This window comes from Notolabrus celidotus, chromosome 13 (genome assembly GCF_009762535.1).
Source record: "Notolabrus celidotus isolate fNotCel1 chromosome 13, fNotCel1.pri, whole genome shotgun sequence".
Classification (NCBI taxonomy): Eukaryota; Metazoa; Chordata; class Actinopteri; order Labriformes; family Labridae; genus Notolabrus; species Notolabrus celidotus.
In genome coordinates this window covers 511,905-528,771 of record NC_048284.1, presented here as the reverse complement: position 1 = coordinate 528,771, position 16,867 = coordinate 511,905, and the positions used below count along the sequence as shown (strand labels likewise).

The 16,867-nt window shown below is 41.0% G+C and overlaps 1 protein-coding gene across 1 annotated transcript in view; it reads left to right on the top strand.

Annotated features, from left to right (window-relative positions):
• Positions 1 to 16,867, top strand: part of col12a1b (collagen, type XII, alpha 1b) — a 148,630-nt gene that overhangs the window by 5,583 nt on the left and 126,180 nt on the right. Inside the window, exons 4-12 of the mRNA XM_034700056.1 lie at positions 2,144 to 2,287; positions 3,669 to 3,728; positions 5,382 to 5,645; positions 7,062 to 7,226; positions 9,125 to 9,298; positions 9,419 to 9,709; positions 10,886 to 11,488; positions 14,469 to 14,747; positions 14,835 to 15,110. Coding sequence (XP_034555947.1) covers positions 2,144 to 2,287; positions 3,669 to 3,728; positions 5,382 to 5,645; positions 7,062 to 7,226; positions 9,125 to 9,298; positions 9,419 to 9,709; positions 10,886 to 11,488; positions 14,469 to 14,747; positions 14,835 to 15,110 — 2,256 coding nt within the window. The remainder of the gene's footprint in view (positions 1 to 2,143; positions 2,288 to 3,668; positions 3,729 to 5,381; positions 5,646 to 7,061; positions 7,227 to 9,124; positions 9,299 to 9,418; positions 9,710 to 10,885; positions 11,489 to 14,468; positions 14,748 to 14,834; positions 15,111 to 16,867) is intronic.

Here is a 16,867-nt window from a genome sequence, read left to right as displayed (position 1 = left end):
TTCAAACTGCTGATGGTCGAAAATGACAAGTACAGATTTTAGCATTACTAGTGTCAACTAATAAATGCTAATGAAATGCTAGCTATTTCAAGTCAAATACTGCTTGGTGCCTAAATATCTAACATTAATGTCAGGTGTTATAATAACATATATTGTTATTTCAAAACATATAACTTAGCTAACATGCTAACTAATGCCAACTTGGACCTGTCCTAGCTGATTAGCATCACCATTCTTAATCAGCATTTTCACTTTATATAACAGCTAGGTGTACTTTTAATTTAAATATGTAACGTTAACTCTATAATGTTAACTACATTCAAAAAACGGTCAACTGATAACTGTAAGGCTTGGTTGCATGCATTAGGCCTACTAGCTAACCGACAAAGCTAGCATGACTAAGACGTTAAAAGACGTTAGTTGTCTCGTGTATGTGTTATTATGACCTCGATTTTAACTAACCAACTAGTTTAACTTTCTTGTTAAGAACCATTAAATTCAAAGTGTATTATTTTAAAAGCAGATGTTAGCAAAAGTAACTATTCAGCAACTTATAAGCTATAAGTTAGCTAAATTCAGTCATAGCTAGATGTAACTGTAGCTAGCTAACTGACAGAGCTAAGTATTATTAAATATTTAAAGTTGATAGTTGTCTAGTTTAAGTGTTAAACACTGTGACTGACTTATCTTACTTAACTAGTTTTATCCTGCATGTTTGCACATTAGCCTAAAGGCTAAGTTTAACTGTCAAGTACATTAGCAGACATTAGCTAGCTAAACTAACTGCTTCGAAATAGTCAAGTTATGTTTTTAAAATCACTAACTGAGTGGTTTAACTGTTTTGCTTGAGTCAACTGAATGAGTATAAATTCCTAAATTAAATGACTGTCATATTTAACTGTTAAGTACATTAATAACGTTGAAAGTTAGCGCTAAAGTAAGCTAGTAAAGCTAACTGAACCACACAGGTGAAGTTGGTTTCATATTGGACATTATCAAACTGACAAACTGACAGAACGAATGTCAACTCGCACACTAACTTCACTAGCTGCCAGGTCAAGGCGTTACCTGCTCTTTGCTTTGTAATGAAGCTAACTGACTGATGAAGGTAAAATGGCATTAATATAAATATCTGTCGTCTAAAACTGAACTGTTAGCTGACTTCATGGCTGACTAAGAGGATTAATATTCATTCTTTAACTGCTAAAGTCGGGGTAACGGTCGGCAAGTATATGCTAACTGAAATAGCTAACATAGCTCTTAGCAGACATGCTAACATACATTTTATTCACTCATTTTTCGTTGATAGGAAGACATTTCTGGTTGTTTTCTTGATATTTCGATATATTTTGGGTATTATTTTGAGGTAACAAAGCTTGTGTGTTTTAATCTTGTTATCTTGATGTAGCATTCTATAGCTAGCTGTAGCTTACAGTGAAAACAGTCATATCTGTGTTAGCTGGATAATGTATAACACGGTTTAGACTTTACCTTATTTATCATTATGCTATTAGATAGGTAAGCAACTTTAATAGATGATATTCACTAAAATAAACTGCTTAAGTTATGATAAATTATTCCACTTACAGCAAAAAATTAAAACAAATAATGTTGGCTAAAGAAAATAAAACAAACTTTTATTTCTCACTTTTACTCTAAAAAAATACTGCTGACTGAAACCCATGTATTTTATTATTTTTGCAAAGAAATACTAACTAATTGCTCTCCTAAATCAGTGATATATATATATATATATATATATATTTTGTACACCTACTTTTGGACAGTTTTTAAAATTGAGTATGAAGCAAGTAGTTGAGGTGTCTTAAGGCAGATCTTAGATGTTTAATGGAGTTGTTTTTTCACATTAAAAATCCCTGTCATCCTGCTAAATTGAACTATTGACTCTTTGGAGCTTTGATATTTGTTATTTAAAGGTTGAAATCAAGTGTTTTCATTTATAGTAGTGTGGAAAGTTTTTATTAAATTGAATCATACTGTTGTCGTGTGTTTACACAACTCTTTCAGTCCTCAGGTCAACACTCAGATCAGGTTTTTCTGAAGCCCCACTTTGACTCTGGTAGAAATGAAGTAATGCTACAGTTTCCTAATGGGTTCCCTCTGACTTTGTGCATTCTTGTAGGAGAATCAACAAAAGAACTCACTCTGCCTGCATCTGCAACCAAGACCTCCATCTCAGACCTGATTCCAGATGTGTCTTATGAAGTAACAATATCTGCGTACTCTGGATCAGAGGAGAGTGTACCCGTCTCCGGCCAGCTTACAAGTGAGTCACCTTGTACCTGACTGTGTGTGTGAAAATTAGCAGCAGACGTCCAAACCTGTGCTGAAAAACTGTATGCAGATGGTCACTTTTTGAGGGAAGTCTCCAGATTGAAAAAAAGGAACATTTGAGAAGGAGTGTTTTAGTTTTTAAAGGATCATGTTTTCAGTTTTTACAACACAAATAAAAGCAGTTTGTTGAAGTTTCACATATCACGATTCAGACAGTAGTCTTGGGATTCCATGATCTTCATTCCTGTGTTCAGGTCTCTTCTTTTTAGAGCAAAAATAGACTCATGTCGTTTCATTCTTGATGATGGAAACATCAGTTGGTGGGACAGCGTCACCACAAGTTCCATTTAGTCCTACATTCAAAATGAATTAAACCAGTTTTCCACTTTAAAAGCTTGGACTTAAAACCTGAGGGGGCAGATTTCAGGAGTTCCACGACCCAGCTGTGATACACCGACGTTTAATCACATCCAAACCAGTTGAAAAGAAAGACATCGTAAACATGTTTCTATATTAAATTTTAAATTCAAAGCCCCTCTGAGGAGTTTAAACTGGTTAATTAACAGACTGAAATTAAAAGCAATGCCTCTTTATGGTCCACAAAAGCAAACCAGACCTTTATCAACAAGGCTGACAATTTCTTTAAATAAACATCCTTCATTTTGATGTTTTCCACTGCAAATATTCACAACTGGTGAAACTGCATGCAGAGAGACGGCATTAGAGAACGACTTGCAGGGAAATGGAAAACAAAGGTTGCACACAAATGCTCCCAGATATATTTTGAGGTAGGGCAGACTAACTTTTGGGAGCATATGTGACCAAAGTGGTTGCAATTTTCAATTAAAAGTATTCAAAGTTTCAATCGCAAAACAATGAAACCCACATAATTGTGCCTCCTTCTTTCTTTTTTTGAGAACCTTTAACAGTTAAACATGTTGGAACCACAGATTTAGGTAATGAAAGTCACAAAGAGCAGAAACTTGGAGTATTCAAACCACAGAGGACATAAAATATAAATGTTATTTGCCTTTGCATCGGGAAAATAAAGTAATAGTGACCCAGAGTTCCAGCAGTTTTGGTGGGGACGTCTGTTTTGGCATCGCTGCACACACTGATGATCTGAAAACACTCGGGAGATTTCCTGGAAGTCTGTCAGCAACAGTGACATCAACTCGTTAGTCCCGCCGTTTGGGAACTCTCTTTGCATGTTTGTCGTATTTAAGAGGAAAAAGAAGAAACGCCGAAATGAGCGAAGACGAGTTCAGGTCTGCAGAAAACAGTCCTAGTAACTGAGAGAAACAGGGAAAAACAAGAACACATTGTCACAAACCGACTGTTTCTAACTTTACATTCACATGATTGTGTTTCAGTCGAGTCCAGTGGCAGCACAGGAGGAACTTCCAGGAAACCAGACGCCTCAGATTCAGCCAGTAAGTCATTTATCACATTTATTTAAAACCTGGATTTGACGAGGTGAGTCACGAACATCCAAGTCCTCTTCCTCCTCTTTCTTCTTCCCTCCTCTCTGATGGGCGGTGTCCGTCAGCGTGAGCTCAGCGAACCCTACAACACCCCTGTGTGCTGCAATAATCAAAATGAGGCCTTAGTAAATCTCTGCAGAGTTCAGTCATCCGGTTGTGCCAGTGTGGAGGAAGCTGCACATGCTCAGTGAAGGGGGTCATAGGTGGGGCGGGGGAGGCTTCTGTCGGAGCTGAGGGGAGCCCGGCCCTGATGTGCTGAGAGAAGTGGAAACCATTACAGATGCTGATTTACAAGAGCAGTGCTGCTGCTGGTGCTGGTGCTGGTGTGGCCCAGTTCTGCAGAGGGTTTTTCCTTCTGCTCTCCAGAGGAAAATCACAAGGAGACTCCCAGAAACCAGTACAGTGTAGAGAGTCCTGTGTCCTAACCTACATACAGTACAGTCTGTCTCACAAATGCACATCGCCCACGGAAATCTCCTGGCTTTATCTGGAACACAAACAGTTTGTGACCTGACTTCTCCTGGCTTCATCCAGACAGCTTCCTGTAAGCGTCCATGAGAAGTCTCAGAATTCCCCTTGAAAATGTCAGGGCCTTGAAGTTTTGAAATCATCTTTAAAATGCGTGAAAGCACGAAAAAATCAAATTAGAGCATCAAACTGTCTCTTCAAATTGAAGTCACATCCCGGCCGAGTCATTTTCCAGGTTTTCATTTGATTATTAAAACAACTCACCAAAACTGCACTTCTGCAAAAACCCCTGATTGCTTTTCCAGCGGTGGACTAAATTAGCATGTAAAGCTTGTTCAATTTAGGCAAAGTTAAAGTGCCACATGTTTCCAAAGTGAAGCCAGAAACTAAAACGCTGGATTTTGTGCAGCTGCTGGATTTTTCCAGAGGATGAAGAGCAGTGTGTTCACAGAGTTTATGTGGCGGTAACTGTGATGAAAGACGGACATAACAATTGGGCGTAAACGTCAGAAGCTAGTTCATCAACAAGGAGTTTATTTATGGTGCGTGAATCAGTTGGAGCTGTGTGTTGTGGCGAGGCAGTTCGTAAAGTGGAGCACACACACACAGAGCGCTGAAGCCTGATTCATGGTTCTGTGTTGATGCAATGTAGGATCTTGTAGCTCTGTACTGAGGCAGAAGAATACTCTCTTAACCTGACATGCACCCGCTCAGAGATGCACCTATGTGATTGATCTGCTGGGTAGCAACACATTCCAGTATCACCATCCATCAGTCTTACATTCAAACTCCTCCCACATCTCTTTCTTCTTCTTTGAAATAATTTCGGTATGATCAGCTGCAGCTCCAACATAATGCACTTGGATTCAGGCGCCATGGTTTCCTTTGCACAAACAAGCAGAGAGTGTAGCAGGACTGGAAATTGGCGGCATGACTGGCATAGATGTTGCACTGCCAACTAGCTTCTAGGTGGAGTATTGCAGAGCGACGCTGATGCTGTAGTGCACAATGTGTCCGTCACAGTGACAGTGCCTTAAGTTTTCCCTCCACTGACTCACACCCCAGAAAAATAGCTTTCATGTTTTTAGATGTATGAATGTTTATACTCTCCTCACTCCTCACCTTCTTTCCCAGAATGCTCCTTCAGTGCCATCGCCGATCTAGTCTTCCTGGTCGACGGCTCCTGGAGCGTGGGCCGGCCAAACTTCAAATACATCCGCAACTTCATCTCCGCCACCGCCGCAGCCTTCCAGATCGGAGAGGACAAAACCAGAGTGGGCGTGGTCCAGTACGGCAGCGACCCCCGAACAGAGTTCAACCTGAACAAACACCTGACCAGACCGGCGCTGCTCCGCGCCATCGGCTCTCTGCCGTACAAAGGAGGAGACACGAAGACAGGTACCGTGTTTACTGATGATCACACACACTTCCTGTTCTCACCTCATTATTATTCTTCTGTGGGTTTGAATGTTGTTTTTATTTTAAACATTCTCTGACTCACTAATAAGTTTAAAAATCTAGTTAATGATCAGGTTCTGATGATTTCAATGTTTTTTCTGCAAAATAAAAAGCTTTATTTTTATTTATTTATTTTTTCAAAGATTTCTTTATTAGAATTTTTACACTTTATAGACAGAAGATCAAATTAAACTATTTAGATGAGTGAGTAAAACATTATTAATAATTATAAAAATAGTAACTATAATAATTTAGAATAGAAAATACATTAAAATATAATAATAATAATGAAAATACAATAAGTCATGATTTTATTTTAGATCTGTTTATTATAAATGTTACACTTTATAGACAGATCATCAACTCAAACAATTTACTGATGCAAAACAAAAATAAATAGATAAGTGAATAAATTAGTGATTGAAAAAACATTATTAATAATAATAAAAATAGTTATTATAATAATTTAGAATAGAAAATAAATAAATAATAATTCTAATAATCACACGTATTAATTTCATATATATGTGACATATATTATGAACTTAATATTGTATCTATTAAATTATGATTCAATAATACAGAAGAGAAAAAAGAAAATATTACTCATAATGATACATATTAATTAGAATATAAATGAATATAAAATGAATAAATAATAGTCATAATAATTACATTAAATTATATATATTATATTATGTTATATGTTATGAATTTAATATTTTATATATTAGATTATAATTAAATTATACAGAAGAGAGAAAATAAAATAATAATGAAAATAAAAAAAGTCATGATTTTAAAAGTACATTTGAAACATTAATTTTCAAGCTGGCTGTTGCATCAGTTCAGGCAGGTAAACAATAACACCAGAGTCTTTTTAATGCTTGCACAAGCAGGTTGATTACTCTGCTGATGACTTCAGTGGTGCTGACATTGATGTTCATTTATTTCAAGCTGGAAAGCCAAAAGTATGATATAAAGAAAGGCTTCCTCTGTGAAAGGGAGGAACATCTCATCCCTAAGCTTTTGCAAAAGTTATAAAACATTTGTTTTTGTTATTTTCTGCAAGTAGAAGATTGTGCAGGACACTTGTTGCACTAATACTCTTCATAATATTTACATTTATGGTTACCAATCTCACAGGTGCCTGATGTTTAGCACTATCATGACTGTGTTTGTGGCTGCACCTGTAAACACTGTCTCACTCGGTCTGTTTATATTCACATGTTTCTGTTACTGCAGACTTTCCACTTCCTCGTCAAACTGAAGCTGTTTCCACGCCCTGCTTCTTTCAAAGTCTGTCAGGTGTTGTTGTTGTGACACCGTAACCCTAACCCTGCTTTGTTACTCCAGGTGACGCCCTGAACTACCTCCTGACGAACATGTTCACCGAGGAGGCCGGCACCAGGAGGGGTTTCCCCAAAGTGCTGGTGATCATCACAGACGGCAAATCGGAGGACGCAGTGGAGAGCTACGCCAAGCAGCTCAGGAGCAGGGGGGTGGAGATCTTTGTTCTCGGTACGAAGCCAGAACAAGTTTATTAAATTCCACTTATAACATTTTCCATTCACCATTTAACGCTTCGGACGGTCGTGACGTAACAGCGGAGGCTGAAATTCCTTCATCATTAATATGAGAAACGAGTGATAGCAAGTTTTATGTCTGTTTACACTGAGGCTTCCCTGTCAGACTTTCCACAGAGTCAGGAAGGAGGAACAGGAGTGTGCTGTTGCTATGGTGTTAAAAAGAGCTGTTTAGAAAGTGATAATAACAGATCATCTACGGCCGTTTAAAGGGACAGGACAACGGGTAAACAGGATTTATTAAAGGAGACACATCATAATCAAAGAGTTTCAAAGACGGCAGCCGGAGATAAGTGAAGAGTGTTTGGAGCTGTGAATCATGAGAAGCTGCTACAGAGCGATCAGAGGGACATCTTAATACCCCTCTTGGATCAGATCCAGTCCCATCTTCCAGACAGGACTCAGCCTGATCTCATCTTAATCCACCATGAGCAGAGCACTTTGCAGCATTTAGCAAGTTACAGTGGCAAGGACAAACTTCCTTTAACAGGCAGAAACCTCCAGCAGGACCAGACTCATGTTAGACACACATCTGCTGAGACCATGTTGGAGAGAGGGATAGAGGGAGATGAAGAGAGAGAGAGATGATAGTGGGGAGACGGATAGTAGTAGTTGTAGCAGCTGGAGTCTGGCACGTCCACAGCAGCAGAGATCCAGAGGAACCTACGAGACAAGGGAGCTCAGGGACTCCAGAAAGGTCTAAGAAAAGAGAGAAGAGAGGGAGACCAGAAGAAAGAAAAAGAGGAGGAGAAATGGGGAAGGAAAGGACGGGATGAGAAAAGGAGACATAACGGATGAAGAAACATGAAAAGAATAAAGAGAGAAAGAAAGAATAAAAACGAAAAAAGACAAAGAAGGAAAGAAAGCAAGAAAGAAAATAAAGGACAGAAAGTAAGTAAAGAAAGAAAGAAAGAAAGAAAGAAAGAAAGAAAGAAAGAAAGGATGAATAACAGACCCCAATAAAGGAATCTACAGCAGAGATCCAGAGGAACCTACGAGACAAGGGAGCTCAGGGACTCCAGAAAGGTCTATGGTTAGTAACTTTAATGGGACAGGAAGAGTTAAAGTGAGAGACAGGCAGAGAGAGGAGAGAGAGGGAAAGACAGGATCCCAGTGTGTCAGTCTAAGCCTATAGCAGCATAACTAAGACCTGGTCCAAGCCTGATCCAGCTCTAACTATAAGCTTTATCAAAAAGGAAAGTTTGAAGCCTACTCTTAAAAGTAGAGAGGGTGTCTGCCTCCCGGACCCTGACTGGTAGATGATTCCAAAGGAGAGGGGCATGATAACTGAAGGCTCTACCTCCCATACTACTTTTAGAGACTTTAGGTACGATGAGCAGGCCTACATGTTGGGAGGGAATGTTCTAGAGGGGTAACAGGGCACTATGAGCTCTTTAAGAAGGATTTTTAACCCCTCTCTCTTCCTGGTTCACTGATGCAGAGTACTGGAGTATAAATACTTCATCCATCAGTCAGAGAGGAATTTAAACTGTATTTTCTGAAGGCGTAACAGCTCCACTTGTCCAGTCCGAGTGTTGTTAAAGAATACAGGATTGTAAAATTTTAAAATGCAGTCAGACTTGTTTCATATTTACGCCCATGCTGTCACTCTTTCCATCTGAAACACTCGAGCCTCGGCGTTTCTTGTTATGAATCCAGCTGGAGAACTTTTAATTTTCTAATGTGGAAAAACGACATTTTCACTTAACTTTCTTGAACCTTCCTCTCTTCATCCAGAGCTGGAGCAAATATGCACCGATTACTCCTCAAAATGCCGCCAGTGCTGCCAATCAACCCCGGAGTAATAACCGTCTCATTTTGTTCTCCTTTCAGGGATTCAGCAGGCCGACTCAGAGGAGATGAAGCTCATGGCCTCCACTCCTCACAGACGACACATCTTTAACGTCGCCAACTTTGACATGATCAAGAGTGTGCAGAAAGACTTCATCATTCAGGTGTGTGCCGGCGTGGACGATCAGCTCAACTCACTCGTCAGCGGAGAAGAAGGTAGGATGAACTTCTTTTATTCTTCTAAGATCAAAACCACTTACAACATTTTTTAAATGTATCTCACACTGAAATCCAGATTTTCTCATACTTCTGTTTCCAACTCTGTTTATTTTTCAGTTGTGGAGCCAGCCTCCAATCTCCAAGTCCTCGAAGTGGCCTCAAAGTCCATCCGGGTCACATGGGACTCCTCTATCGGAGAGGTTTCTGGATACAAGGTGCAGATGCTCCCCATGATGACCGGCAGCAAGCGGCAGGAGCTCTACGTGGGCGCGGGTCAGACCTCGGTGGTGGTCAGAGACCTGTCTCCGGACACTCAATACCAGATCAGCCTGTACGCTCTGAAGGGCCTGACGCCCAGCGATCCTGTCACCATCATGCAGATGACAGAGCCTGTGAAAGTGTCAGTGGGTGAGTAGAGATCTTTGGAAGCTCCTTCAACTCTACAGTCAATAAAAAGTCTAAATAGCTGATAAATTTGAGCTTCGGTGGACTTGGCAAGAGGCGAGGGAAGTTAGAATAAAAACAAAGCCCTGGGAACAAGAAAGAAGGGACAAAATAAGAGCAAAGTTAAGGAATTTATTTAAAAACACAAACAAAAGAGAAGCTGATCTTTCCAAAGATCCAAACACAGTTAGCTTAAAATACAAACATCAACTAATCTGTGAAGCACCAGTGCAAAGGGTTGTCGAACACACACACCAGCAGCAGGATGGACCACAGCTTCAGCCTGCCTCCTCACTGGAAGGTGGACACAGTTGTCCAGCAGCACCTGGAATCTAATAGAGGTGCATTTTTAGGGTCTTTTAGCCCCCTGAGCTACTTCACCCTGAACTAAAAGGTCCCTGGTCCCCCATTGTTGTCTGCGTTTCCACCGTGGGCTGAAGTCCCGGGTAGATTGTGTAAATCAGGCCAGTGACGTATGGAGGAATAAAGTAAATGCACTACACCACCAGACCAGTAGAGGGCAGTAACACAAAGAGGAATGCCATTCATCACAGATGACACCATAGAAGCAGACGGACAGGCAGGTATCATTATGAGCAACACAACAGTTAGCCTGTTAGCATGAAGAGACTCAGCTGGTCTGTTTTAGATGGTGCTATATTTCATCACAGATGGATTCACTGAATCAACACGTGAGAGGAGATAAGTGCGAGTAGTAAAGACGTTTCAACACGGCTTTAAAATCCTTTTGAACTCAAAAAGACGTGATCGCAGAGATCGGCCGGTGTTTTGGTTTAAACAGCGACCCTGTTAACTGGAGACTCCCAGCCGGATGCATCCCTCATAAACGTCTTTAGACCATCATTAAATATCTGATGAGGATATTTTGAAATCTTAATAAAAACTAAACTAGTTTGCATTCCCAGGAACTCCCTCTGTGTTTCAACAGCTATGTAAACTCCACAAACACTGACACGTTCAGCTGAAGGTCTCCAGTTTACAGGGTCACTTTTAAAACCAGAACACCGGGAGTTCCTCCTGTTGAAAAACGCCTCCTGTACAGATTAAATGTGTCATAACATCATATCAGCATCATGAGCCTTCATTGAAGCTCACACTTTTTGTTTTGTCCCACATCAGAATGTTCTCTCGGCGTGGACGTCCAAGCCGACGTCGTCCTCCTCGTCGACGGATCCTACAGTATCGGTCTGGCTAACTTCGCCAAAGTCCGAGCTTTCCTGGAGGTGCTGGTGAACTCCTTCGACATCGGGCCCGGTAAGGTCCAGATAAGCTTGGTCCAGTACAGCAGGGACCCCCACACTGAGTTCTACCTGAACACCCACCACGACCTGAACGCCGTTGTCAAGGCCGTGAGGACTTTCCCGTACCGCGGCGGCTCCACCAACACCGGCAGGGCCATGACGTACGTGAGAGAGAAGATCTTCCAGGACGTCAGAGGAGCCCGTCCCAACGTTCCCCGCATCACCATCCTCATCACCGACGGGAAGTCCTCCGACGCCTTCAGGGATCCGGCGACCAAACTGCGGAAGGCTGATGTGGAGATCTTTGCAGTCGGCGTAAAGGACGCCGTACGATCGGAGCTGGAAGCCATCGCCAATTCACCCGTAGACACCCACGTGTACACCGTGGAGGACTTTGATGCATTCGAGAGGATTTCCAAAGAACTCACACAGTCCATCTGCCTGAGGATCGAGCAGGAACTACAGATCATCAAGAAGAAAGGTGAGTGATAGTCTTACTCTATGCTGATGGTGCGGTGCTGTGAGTTTAAATACTTATATCAGGCGTGATGACGATGTCTCACTTAAAAAAAGATGAGTCAGTTTCTTCTTTTTCTACTGGTGTTTACTGTCAGTTGACAAACCAGCTTAAAGAGGCTCTACTGCCACCTAAAGGACTGGAGTGGAACTACAGGAGTTGATTTACATTGATTGGGCTGATTTTAACGGTATTTGAAAAGACTGCTAAAGAGAGCCACATTTGTTGACATCATCATCATTGTCGGTCACTTGGGATCGAGTATGGCTGTCCTTCTTGTGGTCTTTGGGGGTCTTCAGGTGGACTAGGGGACAGTTCTTGAGCTGCATATTTAGGTGCAGTGTGGGCTTGAGTGAGAGGTGATGGTATTCGTCTTCTTTTGGACCTTCATGGTGGAGGGTCTCTCCTCTCTCAGTCTGTGTTTGTCCTCTGAGACCTACAAAAAAGCCTCTTAACGTTGTGGTGAAATCCCAACAGGAAGTCGGCCATCTTTTTTTTTTCAGTTATTCACCCTGATTCTTAAGGGTTCGATTTAAGAGGTCTTGCCCTAGACCTTTTCTCTGATCAAGTCCAAACAACAAAAACTGCAATGGACACGATGCTCATAACTGAACGCTGTATGCTCACAGTTTCAGCCTAGGCCTCATAAAGTGCAGCACAGCAACACCTGCTGCACATCAGGCGGTGGTGAACATCAGGCGGTAGCGAACATCAGGCAGTGGTGAACATCAGGCTGTGGTTGCAGGTGTGCGAGGGCCCGTTCATCAACGCTTGCACCTTTAATTTAATTGTTGAGTTTGGCGTCTCCTCTGTTAACATGGAGGAGACAAGCTTTACGACCTACGCTGCAGCCAGTCAGTAGGGAGAGTTTTTTAGGAGCTGTCGTGTCGTCCATCTTTTCATTCAGTCTATGGTTTGACTTCAAATCAAGCCGTACTAGAATCATCGCTCCACCCTGGAGTCTGCTCATGAAAGGTGGAGATGCTGTAATCTCTCCTCTCTGGATGGGCACAGAGAATCAGTTTGAAGGTCTTTTCCATCAAACCCCACATGAGATGAGAACCAGCGGTTGGTGCAGAGCGTTTGTTTTATTATCATATTGATATTTATTGATATTGAAACCATGTTTGATAATTAATTACTGCAGTCAGACCACACCACCACACTCTGCAGACTCCTGAGTGATACTGACAGTCTCCCATATGCCCGCAATTACTTTCTTTTCACTTTTCCAAGCGTGTCTTTTTCATCCAGCCCCTCCTCCTCCTCCTCCTCCTCCTCGTCTTCGCCTCAATGTGTTGAACACATGTCCACCTTTTGATCTCCGAGGGGCAGAGAGAGTTCCTGCATGTGGAAACATTAGAAGTGGGTCAAACACTGGTTGAAGGGACTTCTTAGCGTTAGTTGAAGCACCAGATGACTCTGTTATTACGGCATGAAGACGATCCAGACTGTCAGGTGTGTAGTCCGTCACGTAGCCGTAAACAGAGCTTGACTCTGAGATGCATTCTTTGTGCTGAAACCATTATCCGCCCCCTGAACATCTGCTAGTCAGGTTTAAAGAGCTCCTCAGAAAAAGCTGTTTCACCCACTGAGGGCCAAATATTAATCACTCAGAGCCTCGGCCAAGAGGAGCTCCCAGCTCTGCCAGCATAGCTTTGGTTGCACATTATATAATACTTACATAATAATGACCTTATGTCGACTTAGGAGAAGAGAGCAGCAGCCTTCATAAAGCATGTTTGCTTTGAGTGTACCCTCAGCAGGGAGCTTCCCAGCAGGCGTCCTGCTGATGCTGTTTGATGGATGGAGCTGTCACATGGTTGTAGATTGAACACCTTCATAAAGTGGCCTGCAGGTCGACCTCTGCCCTCCAGGGTCCATCTCTGCTCCGGTTATTACACCTCATTTATTTTACAGTTATCTTTATCCTGGCTGTAGGGATTTTTCTTTAACTTTTAAAGTTTGTGGAACAAAGAAGAACATGTAAATTAAAGAGTTACCGTTGGGTCTGGTTACAAGAATTGGATGTTACCATGTAGGTTTTAAAAGTAGAGCAAAGACTGAAGGGTCTTAAAGCTGTGTTCTCTCTAATGGCCAGCAGGGGGCGACCCCAATGGATGCAATCACATACGGCAGATACAGCCGGTATTGAAAAATTAAGACTCTTTCTGAACAGAGCAGGTCTAGACCGTACTCTAAAGACCCAACATCAAGACCGGGGACTCCAAAAAGGTCTAAGAAAAGAGAGTAAGGGAAGTAAGGGAGACCAGAAAAAAGAAAATGAGGAGAATAAATGGTGAAGGAATAAAAGAAGGAAAGGACTGGATGAGAAAAGGAGACATAAAGGATGAAGAAACATGGAAAGAAGAAAGAGAGAAAGAAAGAAAGAAAGAAAGAAAGAAAGGAAGACAGAAGGAATGAAAGACGGAAAGAAGGAAAGAAAAAAGAAAAACAGAAAAAATAAAGAAATGAAACAAAGGAGAAAAAGAAGTAAGAAAGAAAAACAAAGGAATGAAAGAAAGAAAGAAAGAAAGAAAGAAAGGATGAATAACAGACCCCAAAAAAAGAATCTACAGCAGAGATCCAGAGGAACCTACGAGACAAGGGAGCTCAGGGACTCCAGAAAGGTCTATGGTTAGTAACTTTAATGGGACAGGAAGAGTTAAAGTGAGAGACAGGCAGAGAGAGGAGAGAGAGGGAAAGACAGGATCCCAGTGTGACAGTCTAAGCCTATAGCAGCATAACTAAGACCTGGTCCAAGCCTGATCCAGCTCTAACTATAAGCTTTATCAAAAAGAGCGCTATTAGCAAACATAAATGTTTCATTGGATTTTAAAAACGTACATAAAGATCACCTTTGGGGGATTTTAAGTCGTGGTAAATCCATCTGTGTTTGATTAAAATGTCTTTTACTCATGTTGTCCCCGCTGTCTTCCTCCAGGTATGGTCCAGCCGAGGGCGCTGTCCTTCTCCGAGGTCGGCCCCAGGAGCTTCAGGACCTCCTGGGAAATCGACGCCACCAGCGTTGAGTCCTTTATGGTTCAGTTCAAGCCAGCAGATGAAATCGACGGTCATTACATCTCCATGTCAGTACCCGGGGACACGCTCAACACCCTCCTCCCTCACCTCACCCCTCTCACCCGCTATGAAGTCAACGTCTACGCCCAGTACGACAAGGGGGACAGCCTGCCTCTGACCGGCTATGAGACCACTTTAGAAGGTATTTATGATTCACTGAAGACGTTCATATGTAATCTTTAAGGCGGCTCGTGCAAGGAGTAACATGAGGCATTCACATTTGTTGCAGAGCTGGGCTCTGTGCAGAACCTCAGAGTATCCGAAGAGACCACAGACAGCTTCAGGGTGTCATGGGATCCAGCACCAGGAGCCGTGACTCGCTACAGGTTGACCTACGAACCCGTCGGGGATGGAAGCAGAAGGATGGAGACGGCTACTGTCGGAGCAGAGACGACCAAGGTGCTGCAGGAGCTGCTGCCTAAAACCACCTACAGGGTCACCGTCATCCCTGAATACAGCGCCGGGTCCGGAGTGCCGCAGCAGACTGACGGCACCACCAAAGAAGGTGAATACAGATTCACTCTTACTCTGGGGCTGTAAATGTCCCCTCTCAGATCTTTAATAGTTTCTATTTTTATTTAGTGCAAGCATAAAAAACAGCTCTAACAGGGCAGTACAGGGTATGACCTGCTTGGATGTGACCCCTTCTAACACAAGGTATAAAACCCAAATCCAAAGCCCTGGGTTTAAAGGGTTAACAGATCCTGATAACAGATGGCGAGGGTTTGAAATTCAGATTTTTGTTCCACAACAGATTTCCGTCCAAAAGAGCAGAAATCTGAGGAGCTCGTTGAGTAATGGTTGAGTCATTGGTTCTGATCCACAGCAGGTGCCGGCACATGTGTGACTCTGACTTTGTGCTGTGGGACTCTAACTTTAAATCTCAAAGATGTTGGAGTATAAAAATACTCAGAGTCCAAGCTGAATTTATTTTATATGCATCGTTTAAAGACCACAATGGAGATGTCTTTGGATCTCATCCCGACAAACACACATGACTTTTCGATGCCGTCATCCGTCCTTCGGTGTTTTATTCCAAAGTGTTCTGGGAGTTCCAGGAGTCCACACGTCTCTGACCCGCTGTGGAAAGTGAACTCTGCAGTGTTAGTACAACCTGCCACCCATCGAGCTCCTCGTCAGATCTGTCCTGCCTTACAGGGAGAGGAATGAAAAACAGAAGGAGGCAAAGAAAGGGGAGAAGTAGATGTCAGCTGGGTCAAGATAAACTCTGAGGTGATAAACAATGAAGAAGACAAGATGAGGGTTATGTTTCACGAGAGCAGAGAGACGCTTTTATTGATGTTTTAAAATGTTAAGATGTTTCTTTGTCTTTATAAAAGATAAGATAAGATAAGACTTTATTGATCGGGGGGTAGTTTAGTTGTTGCAGCAACACAGAAGTAGTAGCAGGTAGTAGTACCAGAATAAGGGTAAAGAAACTTACAGATAAATACAGAAATAAATTAAATTTAAACTAGAGAAAGACTCTAAAAAAAAAACTAAAATTTAATTATACATTCAAAAATTCTGTTAATTTTTCAAATTTTAATTAAAAAAAATAAAAATAATTTAAGGTGAAATTTAAAAAAACATGTTTTACAAATTTAAAATGTCTTTTTTTTAATTATTTCTTGTCATTTAATTAAGATTTTAAGTATACATTTAAAAATTAAGTAAACATTTTTTTCAATAATTTTTTTAAGGTGAAATTAAAAAAATATAAATTTTACATATTTAAAATTAAAAAAATCTAGTTACAATTTTAAATATGTAAAATGTGTATTTTTTGTGATTTTAATTAAGATTAAGAATTAAGAGATTAATTAAGGTTACATTTTTTTTAAATTTTAATACAAAAAAAATCTAAGGTGAAATTTAAAAATATGTGTCACAAATTAAAACAAAATAATTTAACTTATAATTTTAAAATGTAATATTTTTATTAGTTCTTGTAATCTTCATTTAAACAATTAATTTGACATTTTTTTATTTTTAATTCAAAGGAAGGTAATCTCAGAGGCCCGGTTTTTCTAAGTAATCTGATCAGATTAAAGCTGTTGGATTGGATAAAGTCTTGAAACAGGCTGTTCAGATTAAAAAAATAGATTGCCATTTTTATAAAATCTCTTCTTTGTGTGTTATTTTTCTGGATTTCTGGTCCAAATAGCTGCCAGTACCAAACACATAATATTAAATTGAAGGCAGCTGTGAGGATCATCAGTTTGGGAGGATTTTGGCGCCCCCTGTGGACAAAGTTTGTAG